The following is a 24697-nucleotide window of genomic DNA, read 5'->3' on the forward strand; positions in this document are numbered from 1 at the left end:
GGTATTCCATAACTTGAGAACGAGTGCACCGAATTGGATGACTCTTATTTTGTCGTGTTCCTTATAGTGCCAGGGGAAGGCTTTTATTTATGGAAATTTAGAATCCATCCAACCGTTATTTAGTAATTTGATTTTAAAAATTCCAAAAAAAATTGCCTTTACATTAGCTGACTGACTTCAATTAACGAGCATTTGACATAAATCCACATTAGGACAGGACAATGTCTGTCGGGCCAGCTAGTTTACTATAGGCCTACAAATATGTGCTGTCATATAAACTGTATATTGTTTATTTTTTATACATTTGCGAAAAAACCAACAGTAAAAATAGTCAAATACAATTTTTGAAATGACGATAAAAGAGATTAACAGTTAAAAGAGTGACAAAATAATCAAGGTTTTCTCAAATACCGAAATTTAAAAACTAAATACACACTTTTAAATATTAATCGACAAGCAAACAAATAAGACAACTTACAGAAATAAAAATGTAGGTGCTTGAACTGGTGCTAACCACTGACTGGGGCTGGCACCTGACGAGTTGCCTTAGCTTGGCAGCCATCTTGGAACTCAGCCAGCTGATTCTTGACAACTTCCTGATTCAGGTGGGAGGTACTCAGCACATTTCAAACTGGTGACATTGTTTTGAGCAGGGTAAAAATTAGTTGAGGTAAATACACAGTTTTTTAAGCAATTGGCAAACTTCCAAAGAATGAAATTGACAAATGTTGGATATCTTTAGAATTAGATGTTTAGCCTTAACCTATTTTGAAGTGGGAAACGTGTGAAGGTTGTGGTAAATTTATTATTAGCCTATAGTTTGTTTGTATTGTTGTGGGGAGTGAATTGAAATAAACGGTATCAGCATTCTGACACATACTTTCTCCCATAAGTTTGTCAACAACCTTTATCATGTGTAAGCGGTGAGAGTAAATATACGGAAATGGGATTTGTACAATTTTGTTCGGAATTTAAAGGACTATAACATACTTAAATTTGTATCCAAATTGTTCAAGCCAATTTTGGGAAAATCCGATTATTCCGTTATTTTATGGGGGTTTTATGGGAAAATAACATAATTTACAATAACTTTTGAACCGTAATGTTTACAGAAATGGGATTTGTACCATTTTGTCCAGAATATAAAGGACTATAACATACTCAATTTTTATCAAAATCGTTTGGGCCATTTTTTGGAAAATCCTATTTTTCCGTTATTTTATGGGGTTTTATGGGAAAATCCCAATTAAAAATAAAAATTTCTAAAAAATGAAAAAACTATCAAAATTGTAAGGACCATAACATACTATGTTAAATCAAAACCGGATTTTTGTCTAAAATCCTATTTTTTGTTATTTTATGGGGTTTTTATGGGAAAATAACATAATTTACCATACGGTAACTTTTGAACCGTAATTTTTACAGAAATGGGATTTGTACCATTTTGTTCAGAATTTAAAGGGCTACAACATACTAAATTTTTATCAAAATCGTTCGGGCCATTTTTGAAAACTTTGGCCACTTTGAAAACCACTTTTTTGGGTCCAGGGGGACCCAAAACGAATTTAACCAGTCAAAACTCAAACTCAAAAATTTTGACGAAAACAATACTTTATCCATACTATGGTATAGGGGGAGAAAGTAAAAAGGAGCTTTGAGTGTTGTTACAGTGGTTGAGTCTTGAACTTACAAAGAAAGGTCCCTTTTTAATGGTTAAAGCACTACTGTAATACTGTAAATAATTGTGTTTTCAAACTTTGAATCCTGAAAAAAACACAATAGAATTAACTAAAAGGCCGGAAAAATACTTATTGGACCTCTACTCCTTGAGAAATAATGTGATAACTAATTCTGGATCTTGCCTTGACCCATAATATATTTTATAATTGAACATAATATATTCTGTAAAATGGGATGTACATGGAACGGCAACATTTAACCTATAAAAATTACTAATTTTTTTGTACCTCAAACTACATAAGTTAGTGCAGTGAAATTCAATCTTAGACAATCTAAAAGAAAAATTAATTTTAAGAAACTAAAACCATAAATAATTTTGTTTGTCAATGAGAGAGAAATGTAGAAGTGTAAGTTTTAGTATCTACTTAAATTTTACAAAAACAATAAATGCTCTTCTGAGCCTCTTCTCAATACAAAAAGTTTTCAAGAGTTTCAAACCAAAAGCAAATAAGTTAGGCTAAAGTTGGACAATTTACATTGTATACTAGGCATGCGGCCTCAGGTCCGCCAATTGAGCGGAGTAAGCAAGCTTTGATATAAACAAATAACTTTAATTTGATTCATGATTCAAATTGAATACATGATGACGTCACCATAGCAACAATCCAATTGAATTATCGTGGTTGGTTGGAAGAGTTGAAGGAAATATGAATCCAGTCAGCTGTTTCTATTAGGTCATTGATTTTCACTTGTACAGTATATATGAGTAATAGTAAAACTGTGTGTTTGTAATAGCATAAAGATAAGTATTATTTTGTCAATATCCTAATGTTTGTTTAGCTCCCATTTATGTAATAGGCCTATAGGCTTCCTTCTCATTTTCTCCAACTAAAACATTTAGCCAATTAGTAAACTTTGCTCAGCAAACAGAATGACAGAAGAAGGTGACTATATAAAGCAATACCATAGTCAATGGTCACCACAGGAAATAAGGCGTGGCTAATTTCACGAGCTGATGATACCCTGAAAGAGATGGTGGTTATCGCGACGCTAGTGGCATTGAATTGGTGACGTTTGCGCTAGTTCCGCCCCGTTGCCAAAATAGGCCTACTGTACTCAATAAATAGATTAGATTTTAAAGACGGCACTGGATAGAGAATTGATGAATTAAACAAGAATATATTTATTCCTCATGCTAAATTACAGCATCATCATGAAAAATACTGTATATGCATAATAAATTACCGTACAACAAAATTATTAAAATCAAATATAAAAGACGTTTTTATATTAGGCTATGGCAATTTAATTTGAGAACCTGCACTGTGTTAATGCTAAGCCTATGCTATTGGGTTGTACTAAATTTTCAACCTGACATAAAAATGCCAACATGCTGTTCTGTTAGCTGTAATAATTCATCTTATAGTAATTCCTGCTTCGGAAATACAGTTTCTATAGATTTCAATTTGAATACTCTCTTTTACTGTTTATAAACTAAGTACCTGGAGACCGAGCTTTACTCGATGAAAATCTTTTCCCCACTCTGCGATGCCAGCCTTTACTACTTCCTTCACCATTTCCTACGTCATTGTTTCCTTCCCTTCTCATAGCATTTAAGTATTACAGATACATTAATCTAACTGCCACAAACGGTTCCCACACCCTGCGATGCTAAACTTTACTACTTCCGACGTCGTGGACATGTTGTCATATCTTTCCATTGCATTTTAGTATTTTAAATACATTAATCTAATTGCCAACAACATTTCCCACACTCCGCACTGCTAGCATTTACTAATTCTTTTAACCATTTCCTATGTCTTGGACATCTTTCCATCCCATCTCATAGTATTTCAGTATTTCAATTTCAGATACAGAAATTGAACTGTTACAATTAGTTTCCAGTTCCCAAACTCCACAATGCTCGCCTTTACTACTTCCTTTACCTCTTCCTACGTCGCGGACCTGTTTCCCTCCCTTCCCATTGCATTTTAAGATAGCAGATACCTTAATCGAATCGTCATAAACAGTTTCCACACTCCGGACTACTCACCTTTACTACTTCCTTCACCACTTCCTTCGTCGCAGACCATGTTTCCCTCCCTTCCCATGGCATTTTAGGATTGTAGATACCTTAATCTAATCGTCATAAACAGTTCCCACACTCCGGACTACTCACCTCTACTACTTCCTTCACCACTTCCTACGTCACAAACCTGTTTCCCTCCCTTCCCATAGCATTTTAAGATTGTAGATACCTTAATCTAATCGTCATAAACAGTTCCCACACTCCGGACCGCTCACCTTTAGTGCTTCCTTCACGACTTCCTACGTCGCGGACCTGTTTCCCTCCCTTCCCTTAGCATTTTAGGATAACAGATACCTTAATCTAATCTTCATTAATAGGTCCCACACTCCGGACTACTCGCATTTACTACTTCCTTCACCACTTCCTACGCCGCAGACCTGTTTCCCTCCCTTCTCATAGAATTTTAGAATTGTAGATACCTTAATCTAATCGTCATAAACAGTTCCCACACTCCGGACTACTCACCTCTACTACTTCCTTCACCACTTCCTTCGTCGCAGACCATGTTTCCCTCCCTTCCCATAGCATTTTAGGATTGTAGATACCTTAATATAATCGTCATAAACAGTTCCCACACTCCGGACTACTCACCTCTACTACTTCCTTCACCACTTCCTACGTCACGGACCTGTTTTCCTCCCTTCCCATAGCATTTTAAGATTGTAGATACCTTAATCTAATCGTCATAAACAGTTCCCACACTCCGGACCGCTCACCTTTACTGCTTCCTTCATGACTTCCTACGTCGCGGACCTGTTTCCCTCCCTTCCCATAGCATTTTAGGATAACAGATACCTTAATCTAATCTTCATTAATAGTTCCCACGCTCCGGACTACTCGCATTTACTACTTCCTTCACCACTTCCTACGCCGCGGACCTGTTTCCCTCCCTTCCCATAGCATTTTAGGATAACAGATACCTTAATCTAATCGTCATTAATAGTTCCCACACTCCAGACTACTCGCCTTTACTACTTCCTTCACCACTTCCTACGCCGCGGACCTGTTTTTCTCCCTTCCCATAGCATTTTAGGATTGTAGATACCTTAGTCTAATCTTCATAAACAGTTCCCACACTCCGGACTACTCACCTTAACTACTTCCTTCACCATTTCCTACGTCGCGGACCTGTTTCCCTCCGTTCCCATAGCATTTTAGGATTGTAGATACCTTAATCTAATCGTCATAAACATTCCCCACATTCCGGACTAATATTTACCACAAAACTAATAGCAATAACAACAATTAAAAGAAATAATCTGCTTGGAATAATTCAGTAAGGCCGCCAGAAATTATGCGAATCGGTGTATTGTTAAACAACGCTTAATGGTATTCATCGGACTCCTTTTCTTTTGTACTGTCTTTTGTAAATAGGCCATATGTGCATGTGCAAGCTGAGGTGCCCGTGGGTACAGAATGTCGAGTTGCATACGCTACAATTCTTTGTTTACATCTACGTTGTTATCTCGTAACCATCATGGCAACTCATAAGACGCATGTTAAACATTGCAAATTTTATGTCAGTCTTAAATTGTACAGGTATCATCAAATTGAAATTTGTTTGTTTCGAAACATCAAAAATATTTGTCGAAATACCCCTGGTAAGTTTGGATTCAATATGTTCAGCCGTTATTGAGTTAATTGATTACATAGTTTGCATAAGGTCCGATCTCAAAGAGCTTCGCTCGCTTCGCTCGCTCCGCTCAATAAGATGTGAAGTTATCAAAATATTGTAATTGATTGACACACTATTTTAATTTATTACTACTTATAAAGTTAAATTTGCAAATCTTGGCATTGTTTAAATGACTGAACCTTACAATAATATGAGGGCTAATTAAGTATCAGTTAAAATCACATCACTGATAAGATGATGTAAACAGAGGAAACATGTTTCATTGCAATGACAGTTGAACTGCCCACTGTAGTGAATACAACCTTAGATATGTGAAAGTGACAAGTGTGTAAACATTTAAAATAGATAAACATGTATTCAACTCTTGCTCCATTTCTAATGATTTTTACTGAATTAATCCTTGCTCAAGATAATAAACAAAATGAGGATTTGTCGAGTTCTGAAGAGGATTTTCTGAATACTCCTAAATTCAGTCTCCGCTCTTCAGATTTTGCAGAGATCGCAACGACTGCATCATTTGTTGACAAGTCAATGTTTATCAAAACTTTCGTGGAAGATAAAGAAGTAGTTGTCATTACTGCTCCAAATCATTTTGGAAAATCAACAAATGTAAACATGCTTAAAAGGTTTGTTACTTTTACAGTGCCTGGTTATGATTATTGAGTGAAAATTTAAAAACGTACGTTTTCATGTCCCTGGCCTTTTACTTCGTAGATACTAGATTTGTAGTTTATTATTATGTGTTTTAATATTTTTGGGACGGGGGCAACATGTTACACACATTTATTTGGTTTTAAATAGGTTCTAGGTATTTTTTTCGTATTTTTAAAGTCTCAAAATTCACGACCATGACGTGTCCCTAGGGTACATTTTCCAACTTTCACGCTGTTTTTAGACTAATTATTCATGCCGAAATATATAAAGCCATATTTTTATGTTATCAATGGTTATTAAAATTACAAAAAAGGAGCATATTATAATTTTATTGTCATTACAAACTGACTACCATGACAAAATAAGTCTGTCCCTCGATTTGGCGTCACGACCATTTGGGAAAAATTTTCAACTTTGGAGCACGACAGTGGCAAGCCTGGCGTCGATGGAGTCAGTTGGGTTTAGAGACTAGTTCGGGGTGTACGTCAGGATTGTAGTGCCGGTCGTTTCGAGTTGAAAGGAAGAATTACAAGATTAATAAAGGAAAGATTGTGTTTTTTGTAATTTTGGTGTGTCCATGACCGTACGTAGTCATTCGATGAAGTAGACATGGTGTTAATTTTTGTTTATAAGATATTTCAATTGATAGATTAACCTAGAAGTCCACTTTGTATCCTCGAACATGAGGTGAAGGGCTACCGCCAGAACAGAGCCAAATAACACGTAATTTCACGACCAAAGTTTCACGACCATCGCAGTTTTTTTACACAAAAGAAGCACACCTCTATACACACATAACGATTTTTCGGGTCTCAGGTAAGTTTTTTCGGAGTTATGCAAACTTAAAAAGATTTTATTGGCTTTTTTTCAATTTTTTGAGTGTTTTTATTTTTTTCTAGAAAGACCAAATATACCAAAAGCTCAGTGACCTTTTTATTGTATAATGGTCATAAAAGTAAATTAGTTTATAGCAAAACATAGTTATAAAAATAATATTAACTATTTTTAATATTCATTTAAATGTCCGTTATGGTCGTGACAGGATTTTGTGTTTTTCCACTAAAGATGCTCTTTTAAAAAGAAACTACCAAAGATATTGCGTTACCATGGACATTTTATGAAACTTCAAATGTTAATGAAATAAAAAAAATAATAAAAGTTTTGAAAAAAGGGGAAAAGAATTTGCAAAGTGCTTTTCCTGAAAACGTACGTTTTTAAATTTTCACTCTATTACATGTTTTATAATTATTTTCTGGTTCTGGTAAGAATAGTCCATTCATTTTCTAGTAAACGATCCATGGAAATTTTATAGTTGTGTTAGAATATTTGTTCTTCCTGTTATATAGAGAACTATGTTAAAATAAACAAAATTGCTTCATTAAGCTCATAGCACACAGGAAGCGCGGTGTGTCACTGCCACATGATGCCTTGCAAATGGGAAATATTGTGGTTGAATACTTTAGATTTAATTTAATGAGAACGTGCTCACTGGAATTGTTGCAACGTGGACACCGTGGAATTGTTCCACTGCCAAAACTCTCGGAAGAATAGAAAGCGCAATATTTCCACTAGAGTGGCACAGCGTACTTGCTGTGTGCGGTAGAAGTGGAACATTTCTGTAACGAAAACATATCCTCCTCTTCAGAACTGCTCAACTTAAAACACAACTTAAAAAATAACGAATCTTTATATGGTTTTAGATAGATCATCATCATAAGTAGTGATGTACCTATGTAACAGTAAAGTAATAGGCCTACACTACCGAAAAAAGGGAGGACCTTATTCCCGACCCCTAGCTTATCTTTATCTTATCCAGATACCGGTTTGTCCCCATGAAAGTTTCCCATGGGAATACTTTGTTCATTCAATAACTTTACATTCTGGAAATTTTCAATTCAATGTTAGGAAAACATGCTTTGCTATGAATGAAATGTGCATTTACTATTAAAAAAGTTTTATTTTAATAACATACGAGGTGTTAGCCCGTCCTACGTACGGGAATTCAGTAGTCAAGGAGAGGACACGCTGTAGTTTCGTTGAAGCCAGCGTACTGGGGAGGCAGCGCTACTCTCCCGCCCCCCTCTCATACTGCGTTGGATGCGTTACTGGAAGATTTCGTAACAGAAATATCAATTAACTATTTAAAAATTAGACTTCATCATGCTACGAAAATTAAAAAGTTAAATTCTAACCGTAATATTAGGAACCTATTAAGAGGAAAGTCATATTTATGAACCAATAGTACGTTCAAAGATGAGTAATTTACACAAGGATGACTTATTTTTTGGAATTCTTTGTCCTTGTTTTTATTTTTTGCCATACTTGTATTGTGTATTATTTATAATACTCTAACCAGAGCGCAGGACTCCGGTTCATGGGGTCCCGGGTTCAAATCCCGCCATATCAAGAATGGATTTTACTGTTCATAAATTAAAACTCAAATCATGAGTAGTACTGCATGTGTATTTGAACATTTTCTTAAAGAGAAATAAAATAAGTTTTAATCCTTTAAAAGAATGATAAACACACTTTTGCGGTCAGAAGACGCGATGATTGTTGAACATTTACACTTTTTACTCAAAGTTTCTTTGGGCAAACAGATCAAATATAGTTCAATATGATATTTAAAAAATCAAGAACTTGATTGCCAAGAAATTGTTTTACTTTTTATGATTGTAATTTTATTGTAACGGCTGTTAGTGTAAAAAAGATAGAGCGGCTTTGCATTTTTTCTTAACTTTGTCTACCTATTTCAAATCACCTGCCTAGCACATAAATGACTTAAAACTAGCAAAAAATGATATTAACAAATCGAGAAAACTATGAAAAATGCAAATTTAAATGTATTTCACCACCCGAATTAAAATTTGCCTTTTAACCTATTATTAGTAAGATTGTTTTATAAACTGGAAAAATAAAAAAAAAACTTGATTGTAATTATATTTCTAAATACCACTTTTAAATATAGGTAAATATATTTTTTTATTTCGAGAAACTCTTAAGGAACACGAATAAATTGTTAATTTGTGTAGATACATCATATTTTTTTCAAAAACGTAATTAAAGTAACCATATGTTCAAAGTCCAGGTCAATTCTTTCAACTTTGATCTTCAATAATAAATAATAAATAATAGTTTTTATAGGAATGATTGACACCATTCGATAGGAAATTTAATTTACTTTAAGAATGCCATCGGTGAATAACACAGGTGTTTTAGTTTAGCGGAAATTTTAATTCGAAACAGCGCGCGTCGCGTTTTTCCCTATCTCTCCCATGTTATAGCCGAGGCTTTTTGCCACTCTACGGCTCCGCGTGCCCCTCTAGTGTTCTGCTAAAGCTGGCTTCACCGCAACAAGTGTATTCCTATACGCGTGGCCTCTCCTTTATGTTTAATCCTCCTAGGTTAAAACCGTGTACAATTCAGATCAGCTAGTTTACACATATAAAGACAAAGTTTCTTGCAGTTTTAATGTGAAAAATCATCTTGTAAACAAATGTTGTGTGACCAAATATGTTTTTATTCGATCATAGGCCTATACGATATGCATTTTAAATCCGATAATTTTACAATAAAACAGCAATTCTGAAATTTTAACGATGTGAAAAGCGTTGAAGTGAGATTTGCAGCCGATTCGCACAGACGCACACTGATTATAAGTTGCCTACAGTAATGAGAGTAATAGCACAGCCAAGTCAATTGAGAAGTGTATAGACCTAGTCAACGATACCACCTTCCATAGCATACCTGCCTCTTCCACAATTGTTATCACCACAATACAACTACTATAGGTACACAATTTCCAGTAGGTCTGAATAGAAACGACCTAAAATAAAACGATAGTATCCAATAAAATTCACAGTACACATAATTTAACTTTGGTGTCCTAACATCAAAACTAATCGTCACACATATCCCTTATATCAATTTCACTGCATTGATTGCTAAATAAATAAGTGTAAACAAAGAAAAGTAAAAACAATAACAGTTTGTTTTGAAACAGCTGTTTGGTTCAAATAACATTCATTTGAAAAAAAGAACTGGTCACATGTAGCAGGAATATAAAAAGTAAAAACGCTAGTAAAGCTAATGACGTAATTGTCAATGTTTGTTATCCATACCGTTTTCAGTTCTATCCTTGATAATTACCCACCCTCATTGAATTTGTACATCGTAATTTCCCATATTAGTTAATTTAAAATACAATATATTCATAGTTGAAAGAAAAGTGATATTTTCACGTTTGGGGGCGCTGATATAGGCGCCCCCAAACGTAACCACAACTGAACACGATTTCATAAAAGGATGGTTTGTCTAATTGCAGTATCCTAGGTCAGTGTTGACGTTGTGTTCAATCTATGTCATCCATCCGTTTATCTTTGTATAAAACCCGGCTGAGGTTGTGGTGGTAATTTTAAATCGTGATTCCTGATTATTCTTGATCTTCTTTTTATGACATCAATATTTCCGGGCCTAATCCAAACAAAGTTAAAGCAGACAAACATTAATTGTAAACAAAAAGCTACCATGAAGAATTAAAACATGTAAACATTGCTATTTTTCTAATCTTTCCTTGAAACGTGTAGCAGTAAAATAATTTGCATTTATCCTTTTTTATTAAGCCTCGTGTACAGAGCCTCGATTTGTACTATGGTTTAATTAATTTTGGTTAAAACTGTGGTCTAATTATCTATACTAATTTTACTTATTTCCTATAATCAATGACAAAAATAAAATAACCTCATAGTTCCATAGTTTATATTTAACCAGCTGTTAGTTAAAACAAATTATATTGCTCTAAAACAAACCGAAGATTACAAAGGTTGCTTTAAAAAATAATTTGAACATCCTAGTATTTTACTATGTATATTACATTAATCTGCCATCCTCTTACAGAAGAATTGAACGTATCAATGATTAGCATTACACATAGTATAAATAAGTCAACCCTAAGTATGTCTTTATATTTTTATCCAAATGCTGAATTTGTGATACAAAAGCTGAATGTTTACAGCTGTTATGTTAAGCAAATTATTTTATGCCAAAAGCTAGTTGTTTAGAATCTTCGGCTGCTAGACTTTTTAAAAATTAAAACATAATTTTGAAAAAACTGGGACCCTAAACTATAATTATGGCTTCGACATTCCCTAGTTCTCAAAATTATCTTTCTTTCAACACAAAAATCATGAAAATCCGTCGAGTGGTTGATTCAGAATCGTGAAATAAAAAAACACTGTTTCGTTTTAATATTATAGATAGATATAGAAGATAGATGTAACTAGTGTTTTTTATTATCAATCATTGGACATTTTATACTGTTACTCATTAACTTATCTATCTCAGTTACAGTTTGTTGATTTCTGTGTAGATTTTTGGAGATTGAGGTAGATGATGAGGGTAACAGGAAGACAAAAGTTTTCAACTTTCATCTTCCAATCCGGGATACTGATAACTACAGACTGTTTGTTGAGAACAGACTCAAAGTAAGTTTTTTTATGTTCAAAAGACTACAATCATTATATTTGTCTGATGTAGATATACAATTGGTTATAAATGTAGCTTTATTGTAAATAATTTGTTTTACATACTTGAAGATAAATATTGTAGGCATATATACAGGGTGTAAATAAAGTCCCACACAGGTTTAATATGTTCTGAACGATAACAGATAAATTAATAAGAATTGGTACAGCAACATGACACATGAATTTTGAAGGAATTATCAGTTTTCTGTGATATCATGGGGACAGAAGGATTGTAAGGAGTCAGAAGGAAATCTTAAACAGGAGCATAGGTACATTGAATATGTCGATATGTACATCGAATTGAAGGCCTTTACTAGCAGAATACAATAAATTTAAACTCAAACGGACAACCGAGTCAAAAATGGCAGACGTTCAAAGATCTTGAATCTGCCATTTAGAATCTTTGAACAGCTGCCATTTGTTCTTTTGAGCTGCATTGTAATCTACTAATAATAAATACCTTTAATTTGATGAGCATATCGACCGATGCTTACGTTTACGACTTTCTACCGATTCCTAGTGAGGCCCCCCTTAGGGGGTAGCAAATAATAATTTCAGACCATTAAAAAGTTATTTACCATCCTCAAGTTTGAACCAGTAACTTTTTAAATACCAGGCAGGCACTATATACTCAGCTACTCAGCCATAGTTAAAACTGACTTTTATTTCTGAATATTAGATTGCGGAGAACCAAACCTTCATGGATCAGTATTTTGGCAAGCATCCTGTAATACATGTAGACATGGAGTATGACAATATCCATGTAATGAGTTATGATGTTGCTGTGGAACAGATGAAGTACATTGTACATCGCAGCTACGTCGACCACGCGTATCTCAGAAAGAGTGACAGGTACAATACCCCACAGAAATACAATGGTTACCTACAACATGGTGCTCCTAAATGAATATCAGGGTTTCAACACTTTTTGATATTTACTTTATCAAAACTACTTATAATTTATAAATTTAATTTATTTCTAAGAGGTTGGCAGTCTTTTTGTGCGTTTGCCCGTTCACATAACTCTCGACCCCTCCCGTGGAACATATCGAGTAAAGCAAGGGGTGAGCCAGTACAGTACAAGGGTGAATTCTATTGATAAACATTTGAGGCAGGTACCTGGATCTGAACTCACGACATCACTGTCTAGGATTCAAAGTCTGTTGTGCTACCGATTGAGCATTCAACTGAAAAAATGTTCGTGAAAATGAAATAGTAGCTTGAATAGTTTTAGTCTTAGACCTCTACACATAAGATCAGTGCAGGCTGCTAAATATAAACGAGTTTAAAGTACGCTTCAATAAAATGAATCTTAAAAATAAACTAATAGGATCTTGAAAATATGGGGTTGTGTATATTATGTTGATAACTGATTTTCTCTGTTTACTGAGATTTTTTTAAATAAAATATGGAGTGGATCACTAATCTGTTAGCCAAATGAAAGAAAGCTTCATGCCAAATTTATCTTTATTCAGTCATAATAAAAAAAAAAAATGTTTCATGAAGGTTGAACTCAAATGAAAAAGCGACAGTCAAAAACTGGTGCAGCACAAGCGGCTATTCAAAAATGCTTGAGACAGACTTATGTAAGTACTGTACTCCAGTTTGTGTTTCTTATTTCATACATTTCTAAAATGGAGGTACCTGAACAAAATGTTGACCACTTGTTGTCATGATCTAATGATTTGCTTTGATAAAAATTAATCTCAATTTAATCATACTTAATCCCGAATTAGTTGTCTTTTCTATCATCAGTGTGCTATAACCCAATATGATTTAAGTTTTAAACAGTTTGACCAGGTTTGCTCCAAAACACTGGCTAAAACTGTATTAGTCAAAGATTTTTTTTTAAATATACAATTTTTAATGCTGCTTGCTATATGCACTACAAGTCAATTTTTTAACTGAAGCTTGTAGACCTAAACGTTGTGCACCACACAATCAAATGGTTTGCTTAAGTCATGGTACATTGTGGTATCATTTTGTGACTTGTTCAATTTTAAGCCATCTCACATTTATCTGTTCGAAGCATTCAGTTTGAAGATGGTGCCGCAATTCCCCCATTGCTCTATTGAGCCTTTATTTTATTATTTTATACAAATAATTTATCTTACCAATATTAATTGATTTGTATTAGGGAATTATCTATAAAAATTTTTGGTGTGTGTATTACATGTGTAGATTAGATGTCTATGTTATTGTAATTTTTCAACAAAAAGTAGTTAAAATAAATGTTTTTTGTGTCTCTTGACAAAATCGACCTTAAGACTTTTTTTATCACTTGATTTTAGATGATAGCTTGAGATCCTTGTCAAGATTCTTGTATCGCCATTATGACAACCGTAAGGTTTATGTCCTCATCGAAAATTTTGACTCTCCAGCAATCAATGCTATTCTGTTCGCTCTAACGGAAGACATCATGGGAGGAATTTATCGTCTCGTGTCATCCATTATTCTCAAGGTTCGTTCAGTATATCACTTTTTAAAATTTATTTTTTTTTCTTTAATACTTGTACAAAGGGTATACAAATATTTGATCTATGCTTATAAAAAAAAAAAAAAATATTCAGTAAATCCACTAGATGGTTTAATTTTGAAAAACTCATTTAGGTGACTCAAAAATGTGGGAAATCATAAAACCTACCGATAATCTTATGTTTATCCCACCACTTGATTTTCTGGACATGTGTTCTCAAATTGAAGAACACAAACCGGGGTGGAGGGCAATGGAGGACTTGCCAAGCTAGTTGGTGACCAGATTACTTTGTCATTATCTAGTTAATTGAAATAGCTAATATTTCAACAATCTGATGACTGACTAAGGTATAACCATTGACTATGGTATAACTCAGAGAGCTTTCTAAGCTAACTGATAACTTTCCAGCTATCTGACGATTTACTAAGCTGGATGATGATTTTCTAATAAGTAAGTGAATCGCTGAGTTTACTTATAAATAGCAAACTACAAAGCTAATATCCAGCACTAGCTAATCTATCAGGCTTAACAAGCTGACTGATAACTCGTATTACAGACTTTGCAGAAGAACTCTCATACATCTCGAGGCCTCATCTCAGGTATGTCCTACATAGCAGGGTCGCCAGCATTGTACAGTCTCGGCTATGTACACGTGTGTCGCTTCTTAGAGGACCACTCCTACACTGGCTTCCATGGACTGACACTAGCAGAAGTTGAACAACTGTTTTCATCAGATAGGTAGTACTGTTATCAAAAGCTTTTAAAAACCCGTTACCGTTTCTTATTTTTCAAGCAAAGGTGCATTTTACTTTTACAGTATATATTTCTATTACAACAGATAATAAACCTACCCAAAAAGTTATGATCAATGTCCGTCATTTTGGCTGACACTCTGAAGAATACACTTTTTCAGATATAACAACACATCTTAGCTATGTTATTATATCATGTCAACAGGCTCAACCTGACTACTGACATGGTCCATCGTGTAGAGACCTCGTACGGAGGCTACAAGACCACCTGTGGTAACCTCACCATGTACAACCCATGGTCCTTGACTCATATGTTGGTATACAAGACGGTGCGAGACTATTGGGAAGGACCTGGAATCCCCATCAATTTAGTAAACCTTTTACGAGTCCCAGCCCTGAGAAATGAGATCACCTTACTCACTGAAGGCCGTGAAAGAAAGGTATATCAAAGTGTTTTTTAATAAGTATGCCGGTTGTAGGAGGAGGTTGGGACCTGTTAAACAGAAATTAATTATTTATTTTTTTTATGATATAACCCAGTTTCAAGAACAGTTTTAACCAATTACCTTTTTGGTTTTTGTTAATTATTTACTGTGTTATAGGGCAGTAAAGTGTCACTTCCTCTTTTTTGGTGCAAGAATGTCCTGTAATACACAATTCAATGCATAGTACCTATCTACATTGGTGAATAAAAATAAATAATTTCTTATGGGCGATATTATACAGATAAAATAAAATAAGCTTTGATTTGATTTAATTTGACTTGACTTCATTACAAAAATGCCACTGGCGTAGATACGAGCAAAAAAAAATAATCCTAAAAGCATTACTATATTTACTTATAATGGTCGCTGTCCTGAGGAAGTAGTTTTAAATCATTAAATTTTAAATTTTATCAATGAATCTTTGAACAGCTGTCATTTTTTACTCGGTTGTCTGTTTGAGTTCGGGTTGGTGGCATTGTACTTTTCTAAGAAAAGCCTTTAATTTTATTTGCATATCAACCTATGTTTACATTTAAGATGTACTTCTGACTCCTAGCGGGCCCATCTCCCTTAGGAGCTAAGTATCGCTGAATAGGTAATGTTTTTAAATTATTAAATTATTATGATTCTCAGTGATTTCATACCAAGTTTTGTAGCTCTATCTTTATAGTTTTTTTTAGCGAATTTTCTCTATAGGGAAGTAGTTACATACATGGTTTCCATGGCATCACAACCTTGTTTGATAATCACAAAAATAAATGAGTAAATACGCAAACAAGAAGCAAGATATTTATAAACATCATAAAAGTAAGAAGAAACGAAAAGGGGGAAAAATAATAATAAAATAACTAAAATGGCGCTGCATAGCAGTGACACGAGCGAGCGGCACTCGTAAGTCAGCCGCCGGCCTTCAGCGGCCGTACGATTAACGCTCGTAAGACAATAACTCAAGAAAGGGGTTTTTATAGGAAGCAAATTGGTAAAATTTTCAATATGCCACTTGTTTTTACTAGGAGTAGGGATGAGCTGAAATTTTCCCATTATATTGTTAAACCCTACTTTATAAATTGTGTAGTTTCAAAATATTTGGTGCCTATATAAATAAATGAGCAAGAAATATAAAATGAAACGATTAAACCTCTTTGTGGGACATCCTGCGTATATATGTGTGTCCGTGAACATGATAACTGGAGTAATTTTGTTCCGATTTAATTTAATGTAATTTGGCTTGGAGGTGTAAGGCGAGATAAACTTGAATGAGTTCGTTAACGAGCATGATCGAACCATGGTAACGGGGTTTTATGGGGTATCCCAATTTCTCTTCAAATGATTTTAAAGAGCTTACAAAAACAAATAATTTATTTAGTATTGAAGTGTTTTGTACAATTATTGGTTACAGAGAAAGTAAAAAAAAATCTCTTTTGTATGCTATTTATTAAATTTGAAATTTATCACAACAGTCACTATCAGGCTCAATCAAAAATCAAAATGATATTCTTGCTTGGACACTACTGTACTGCACTCCAGAAGTTCTGGAATTCTTGTATATTATGACTTATAATATCTATTTATTTGTTTCCTCACCAACAAAAACTTCATAAATTATATGGTAGGTATCTAAAAATGTGTTTTTTTTTGTTATTAGGTCAAATTAAAAAAGATATATGCTCCAGACGATGTGATACGGCTGCGGGATTTGATCCATAAGCCTGAGTTGCATCGTGAGCTACATTACGCAGACACAGTGCTGAGCTTGCTGGTCGAGCTCGGCTATCTGTCGTATGTGCCTACAGGTCAGAGTTTTACTGGGCGTCACCTGGTGCGAGTGCCTAACAAGGAGATGAGACGCCAACTGCTAACTACCATCAATAAATACAAGAATTACTACAGTGCTGTTGATCTGGAAGATGAACCGGGCAAGAAACATTTCCGTTACCATACTTGAACTAGTAAACATGGGTTTCTCCTTTTATCTCCCACTTGTTTGACTAATTATTACATTGTTGATACAATAAATTAAGGTTATGGGATGCTATGGTGATATTTTTACGCAAAAAATGAGTGAATGATAATAAGTGGAATGGAGTGAGATACCTTGTGTAGCTGGTATCACTCTGTAAAACTACATTGTTGATACAATAAATTAAGGTTATGGGATGCTATGGTGATATTTTTACGCAAAAAATTAGTGAATGATAATAAGTGGAATGGAGTGAGATACCTTGTGTAGCTGGTATCACTCTGTAAAACTACATTGTTGACACAATAAATTAAGGTTATGGGATGCTATGGTCATATTTTACGCAAAAAAATTAGAGAATGATAATAAGTGGAATGGAGTGAGATACCTTGTCGAGGGCCTAAGTCTAAAACCACGTATGAGGAAAATGCCTACTTTACAGGAGAGCAAAAAAACTTTGTAATTATTATGGTATTACGAAAAACAGCTCATTACTTTATAGGAATGTACATGTAGTTATTAAATTTGATAAAACAAACCACTTCTTATGTTAATTTATTATTTACAAGAGTTAAAAAAAAAAGTAAGATACGAGGTATTGTAATAAACTTTTTTAAATGTGCCAGTTGGAGGGTTAACTTACGTGGTATTGAAATTGGGTATACGAGTTATTAGAATTTAACAATTTGTAAGATATAAGGTATTGCTAAATAAACACTAAGCATTTTTATTGTAACAACTTTATTGTTATAATTACTATTTTATCGTATTACAGAAAAAATTAGAGTATAAAATTATTTCTTAGCAAAAAAGTTAATACAATAATTTGTATAACAAGTTATAACGTATTTTTGCAGTAAGAATATTCCTCCTTCTAAGACCTCGTATCTTAACACTGATTTATAACAACGTATTACATAAATTGTAATAAAGCCACAAAGAAACTAATTGCATACTTACAAAACTGAGTTAATTCTATCTTATATTTACTAGATTTTGAACACTGAAATTCACTTTTTCACTATGAAACTGCATAACAATAACAGACCGGCACAGCTGACCACCTTTTGCACACTGTAAGTATCAATTCTGGACCTGCCCTTCAGATTTTTGTAAAGTGTTTTTATTGTAAAATTTGTTGTCGAGAGTGCTTAACAGCTATTTTTAATGTTCCAAAGTCAATTTTTCGTATTCCATACTATTTACTTATTGTTCAATATATAATAGAACAGATTGTAAAGTGAACAAATAAAAAAAAAAAAAAGTGTAAACAAAAACAATACAAGATACGTGTTGCTAGAAGGAAGGTTTACCAATACTGCAAGATACGAGGTCTAAATTTCCCATTTTTAAAAATTATTTCCCATTTTTACAGACTGACGACGTTTTAGAATTAGTTGAGAGACAATGAAATATATTTTTTTACTATAAATCTCAAAACCCTATATTTTGAAGATACGTGGTATTAGACTTAGGCCCTCGTTGTGTAGCTGGTATCACTCTGTAAAACACAGTCGTTTCAAATGCATCTAGTGGAGGCAGACAGTGTAGGTAAAATATTTAGGTCTAACTCTTGACAAAAAATTAAATTGGAAATCTCATATCTGGTGCAAGAGACAGCAAATGGAATTAAAACTTAAACTCAATTGGCTACTAGGTACGAATTCAAAATTATCATTGGCTAACAAAATTTTACTGTAAAAAGTTATGATCAAACCAATTTGGACATACGGAACTCAACTTTGGGGGACCTCGAGCAAATCCAACATCGAAATTCTTGAACGATTTCACGCTAATGCACTGAGAAGAATTATTGGCGCATCCTGGTTCGTATCCAAGACTACAATTAGGAATGACTTCAAAATTAAATCAGTGAAATAAGAAATGACAGACCTTAGCAAAAATTATCAAGAAAAATAATTTATTTTTGTAAAAAAATACAACCGACTTCAAACGCTCTAAAAAGAATGAAATAATTTCAATAAAGTAAACTTTTGTATTAGGCAAGCTCACGTATTTTAAGTCGGCGCGGCTCTATGATGATTTTTGATACAAAATTGAAAGAGGGTGTCCATATTGCAGGTGACTATCTATAACTAAAGGTGTTAATCTGCATGTCTTTTTCATAGTTGTGCGTTAAGTGTTATTTTATCACCGTAATCAGAGATCGGCATTATAGTGGTATTAACGAGTATCTTTAAAAAGATATAACGCATTTAAATGTTTCTAACTTGGAAAAGTAACGTTTTAATACTAAACTAGCTTCTTTTCCCTATCATAATATCAAACTAAATTATTTTCCTATTTATATAGAACATTTGTGTGTGTTATTTTCATAATGCATTTATTCTGAAGTAAACATAAAATACAAGAAAATATTTCCTTTAATATATAAACAAAACAGTTCAGTATGTTTTTTATATATTTATGTTATCCAGCTACAATTTATTGATTTTCAGAATACACACACAATATTTAATTTCAATCATATTTGCAGTTTGAGCCGCGCCGACTTGAAATACGTGAGCTTGCCTAATACAAAAGTTTACTTTATTGAAATTATTTCATTCTTTTTAGAGCGTTTGAAGTCGGTTGTATTTTTTTACAAAAATAAATTATTTCATGATTTTTAGTGACTGTATAATTTTTTTAATATTAATTGCTTGAGGATTTTTGATAAGCAAAACTGTTTGAAACAATCAATAGTTCCACAGAACAATCATTATTTTAAAACTGCTTGAGTCACCTGTTATGTTACGAATGCTTTGGTTGTCACAATACAACTTTATTTGTCAATATCATACAGCTATTCACTGAAACATATATGTTTTTGTAAGTCAGAATATTCAATGCAAAAAACAGAATAACTGTATACACAAATCAGGTCAAACGTTAAAATACATTTTTTATAGTAACCAAAACAAAATGCATTTTTCTCAATGTAATTCATTTAGGCTCCATGGCAAAAAATAGTTTATTGATCAATATGAAGCAACTGTTTCATGAATAATTGTCTGTAACTTCATTTAAATGGTTTCAATACTAACAGCTGTAGGAATGTTATTATTATTTTATTGCCTTCTCTGTACAAATGTAAACAATCTGCACAAATGTAAACAAAACAAATGTTGAATATTTAAGGTTTTCAGAATTTTTCACCGAAACAAATATTATACTTAAACATAATATATAAGGTACCAAATAGAAACTCTCCTGGTTATTTTGGTGGTGGAACCACACTGATCGGTAAAAGAATCACAGAGAAATTGGTGAACATACATAGAAAAAAAAAAAACATCGCCACAAACAAATTGAGAACCTCCTCCTTTTGTTGGTAGTGGGGAAGTCGGTTAAAAATTAGAATATCATCTGAACAGTCTTGCTGTTAATCTGCTGGACAATAGTCAGTGCATTACCAGGTTAAAAAGTGTAGTGCATGTGCTGGACCTAAGCTACAGATTTCTGTAAATGTTTAAATGACTGATCCGATTTTTGGCAAGACTTGTTGATGAACAGGTGCTTGCTTCCTGACATTGTTTTGATATATGTTGTACTTATTGTTCTCATATTTTAAGTTTGAACAGATTGTAAAATAAATTCGGATAAAAAAAATCTAGTGGAATCAAAGAATTAACTCATCAAATGTATGTAATTATTTTGTCGAATACGCAACACAAGATTTATTTAATAACAATACTCAGTGTGTCATTTAAACTATGTGACATTTTACAATAACAACAATGTCAGCTAAACTTCAAATAACAGGATATTTATATCAGCACGTTAACTTATTCTTATTCTATATTCTTATTTATATATATAAAATAAATGAGAATAAATGAGTTATGAGTTAACACCAAAGTTGACAGCCAAAAGTGTTACAACTAAATGTTGCTCTTACAAATTTTAGCAACTATAGTGGATGATTTTATGTGGAAACCCAAAAGTTGATCCTTTCTAGTCTAGAGCAACTACTGGAAAACTTGTTGCCAAAGAATTGGCGCCAAATGGTCAGTAGTGTCAAGGATTTCGCACGAAATCAAATCAAAATCATGTTTATTTCAGAAAGTAAAATAGGTATAGTATTACAATACTTTGTCAGTAAAAATTGTACAGTTATGCTATAGTTATGTGATAATAGGCCTACTGACATAACGATTGAATATGAAATGCCTCTCACATAGGAGGGGCGTGCGTGAAATATTTCCGTTATCAGAAAATAAATATTTTAGAAACTGAAAAAAAAAATAGATATTTATGAAACATGACTTGACAGTTAGGCTAATAGGTCAATTTGGTTGAAAGAAAAAAAATTAAGAATAACTACAATAAAAAATATTTACAAAATTTTATATATATATTTTATTTTTAGTCAATGATTAGTGCAATTTGGACAAAATCCAAGATCCAGACAACTACTTGCACATACCACCAGTCTGAGATATGGCGTCCCCCAGGGATCGATTCTCGGCCCCTCTCCTATTCTTGGTGTATGTAAATGATTTGAAGTTGGCAATACTTAATGGACGCATAGTCCAATAAGCGGACGACACGACTGTCTCTTTTAGTTCCAATTCCAACAGTGTTGAACAGATAGAAATTCAATGTTTTGTTGAAACAAATTCTTGCATTCAATACTTTGAGAACATAAACCTCAAAGTTAACCCCTCGAAGTCAAATCGCATGATTTTCAAAGGTAATACCACTCGGAAGGCATATCACCCAACTGCAATGATAGATGACACAATACCTATAATCGAAGAGGTCGGGTTTTCAAAATTCCTCGGAATGCTCATCGATGGTGAGTTGACTTGGAATGAGCAAGTGGATAGTGTTTGTTGTAACTTGTAAAGAAGGTGTCTTCAGCAATATACTTGCTGGGGAGCCTTTCACAACACTGTCCTACTGAGTTGTTGTTGATGACTTATAGCGGTTTGATACAGTGCCACTTCTCATACGGCATTTCTCTGTGGTGTACTTTGCACCATGACGTCATTGCTCTTCTCCAGGTATATCACGGTGTCGAACAATGCATTTCCTTGAGTATTAATTTAGTACCGGTATTACGTAAAAATATAAATCATTACAAACACAAGATCATTTGGTTGTTTTGGCTTTATGGTGGTTTCGTCTAATGTTCAAGACGAAGTGATAGCGGGTCACCTGAAGATGTCACTGTGTTGACGAAACGCGTCGTAAGACTAGACCATTTTGGAACGTTAGAAGGTAACATTATATTAATTATTATAACTGACGTTCCAGTAGCAGGAATGAATTCTAAAAACTAACACGCTTCAGTGTCGAACGTGTTATACTCGGTGGATGAGTTCATGGACCATAGGGAATAAACACGCATTGGCTTGAAGTTAGTTTCACCGTATGGATGGAGCCTCTTGTTACCCTAAAAGTGGAGATGCTTACAAACAGAGCTCTTCCAAAATATACTTATTTTTATTTGACGATTCATTGTGTATATTTCACCGTAACATCTCAAGAACTGTAGGATAATACATTATCCCTTGTCAAGCCAAAATAATAACGATCTATCAATATTAAACATTTAAAATTAACAACCAACTACTATTTTTGCAGAACAGAACTATTTTTGCGATTAGTAAACCTTCATTGCCAAAATGTTCTCTACTACAGCGCTGTACACGGAGGAATTTTGAACTAATGCCTCAATCGTACCTCCCCTAAGTCAGACCCCTACTACTACAACTACCACAACACTGTCACAAACAGACAGTGCAGTCGCAGTGCAGATGATCTGAAGGAGAAGGAATCATGACATACGGGTACCGGCTATTGGCAGTGCTGGGGGTAGGGGCGAGTGAGTAGCTAGCCACAAAATGTTTTGACAAAAGTACCCCCGCCAACCCCCTCGCCTAGACTACTATTATAAGCTATGGAACAAATTCACAATTATAAGCTATGCCATTATAAGGTATGACATCTTACCGATCAGTGAAAACGATTCACTATCAGTCATTTCACTTCATTCCTTCAGTCTTCAGTGTTCTGTTTTTCAGTCTAGGACGCAGACGAATTTAATGATTTTGGTTCTTGGTTGGCATGTCATCAAAATAGGCCTGTCTGCCGTATGGAAATATTTTGTATTGTTAAAGACAAATCTTCACATTAAATTAAATCTTTTTCCTGAAGGATTCCCAATTAGGCTATTTAGGAACTATTATTCTTTACAGTGGCTTTAAAAAAATCTAGGTCGAATTCTATGGTTTTTTTATTACCTATGCGTTGTAAGTTAACTGGAGGCTAACTAAAAATTGCCATATACTTTGTTCAAGTAAAGCCTAGGAAGGAATGGTAAAATGTTCAAGAAACTAAAGGATAAAATTGCTGAAGAAGTTAAGCAATCTCCTCTTAAATCAGTGCAACAGTTGGCCCAGGTAACAAACCAACTCAGTTCAATTTAACCAAGTCATTATTTTCTAATCATAGTGTGAGCCAGCACTTCTTGTATTTGTTTATTTGTGTAGGCGGACTGCAGTCTAATAGACCTAAGCCTTTTTCACGAATGTTCTTTTGCCTAATAACAATGTTGCTTTGGTTTGGAGTATATAGCCTATTAACTTAGCTGTAGGGTAGGTCCACATGTGTCAAAACAATAGAGGTGACTTAAGCGAAGAATTGGTGTGAACCTGGCAATAACTCCAGCCATAAGTAGTGCGCGCGGCCAAAAAAAATTATTGCTGGCCGTTTTGCGGCAAAATACGTCCGCGAGCAATATTACCGATGATGCCAACAGATAGAGGACACTTTAACGGACACGACAGTATCAATATCATGTACCTGGGGGATAAGTTAAGGGGGGTAAAACCAGCAATAAGTTGTGCGCGCGCCCGAAAAAATCTATTGCTGGCCGTATTGCGGAAAAATACGTCCGCGAGCAATATTACCGATGATGCCAACAGATAGAGGACACTTTAACGGACACGACAGTATCAACATCATGTACCTGGGGGATAAGTTTAGGGGGTTATAACCAGCAATAAGTAGTGCGCGCGCCCGATAAAATCTATTGCCGGCCGTATTGCGGAAAAATACGTCCGCGAGCAATATTACCGATGATGCCAACAGATAGAGGACACTTTAACGGACACGACAGTATAAACATCATGTACCTGGGGGATAAGTTTAGGGGGGTATAACCAGCAATAAGTAGTGCGCGCGCCGGATAAAATCTATTGCAGGCCGTATTGCGGAAAAATACGTCCGCGAGCAATATTACCGATGATGCCAACAGATAGAGGACACTTTAACGGACACGACAGTTTTAATATCATGTACCTGGGGGATAAAATAAAGGGGTTAAAACCAGCAATAAGTAGTGCGAGCGCCGGATAAAATCTATTGCTGGCCGTATTGCGGAGAAATACGTCCGCGAGCAATATTACAGATGATGCCAACAGATAGAGG

General features: G+C 34.3%; 2 protein-coding genes across 4 annotated transcripts in view; both read left to right on the forward strand.

Annotated features, from left to right (window-relative positions):
- The first annotated feature begins 5649 nt into the window (after positions 1-5649).
- Positions 5650-17358, forward strand: LOC128990313 (uncharacterized). The gene is made up of 8 exons (XM_054412643.1): positions 5650-6031; positions 11428-11542; positions 12264-12436; positions 13091-13170; positions 13876-14045; positions 14617-14798; positions 15018-15252; positions 16943-17358. The coding sequence occupies exons 1-8, from the start codon at positions 5757-5759 to the stop codon at positions 17240-17242; spliced, it is 1530 nt and encodes a 509-aa protein (XP_054268618.1). The 5' UTR covers positions 5650-5756; the 3' UTR covers positions 17243-17358.
- A 5991-nt stretch (positions 17359-23349) lies between these two features.
- LOC128988936 (putative leucine-rich repeat-containing protein DDB_G0290503) overlaps positions 23350-24697 on the forward strand; it is a 38703-nt gene continuing 37355 nt past the window's right edge. For all 3 annotated transcript variants that reach the window (XR_008490444.1, XM_054410728.1, XM_054410727.1), the window contains exon 1: positions 23350-23667. Coding sequence is in view for 2 of the 3 variants with exons in the window: in XM_054410728.1 (XP_054266703.1) it covers positions 23590-23667 (78 nt within the window). In the remaining variant the exon portion in view is untranslated. The remainder of the gene's footprint in view (positions 23668-24697) is intronic.

Source organism: Macrosteles quadrilineatus, unplaced genomic scaffold (genome assembly GCF_028750875.1).
Source record: "Macrosteles quadrilineatus isolate MER2022 unplaced genomic scaffold, UCM_ALF_1.0 Scaffold_3__2_contigs__length_128488019, whole genome shotgun sequence".
Taxonomy (NCBI): domain Eukaryota; kingdom Metazoa; phylum Arthropoda; class Insecta; order Hemiptera; family Cicadellidae; genus Macrosteles; species Macrosteles quadrilineatus.

Excerpts from the sequence above, each read along its gene's own strand:
- LOC128990313 (XM_054412643.1), top strand. The coding sequence starts at position 5,757 with ATGTATTCAACTCTTGCTCCATTTCTAATGATTTTTACTGAATTAATC. Across the intron at positions 6,032-11,427 it reads AATGTAAACATGCTTAAAAG|ATTTTTGGAGATTGAGGTAG; the intron begins GTTTGTTACTTT and ends ATTTCTGTGTAG. Across the intron at positions 12,437-13,090 it reads TATCTCAGAAAGAGTGACAG|GTTGAACTCAAATGAAAAAG; the intron begins GTACAATACCCC and ends TGTTTCATGAAG.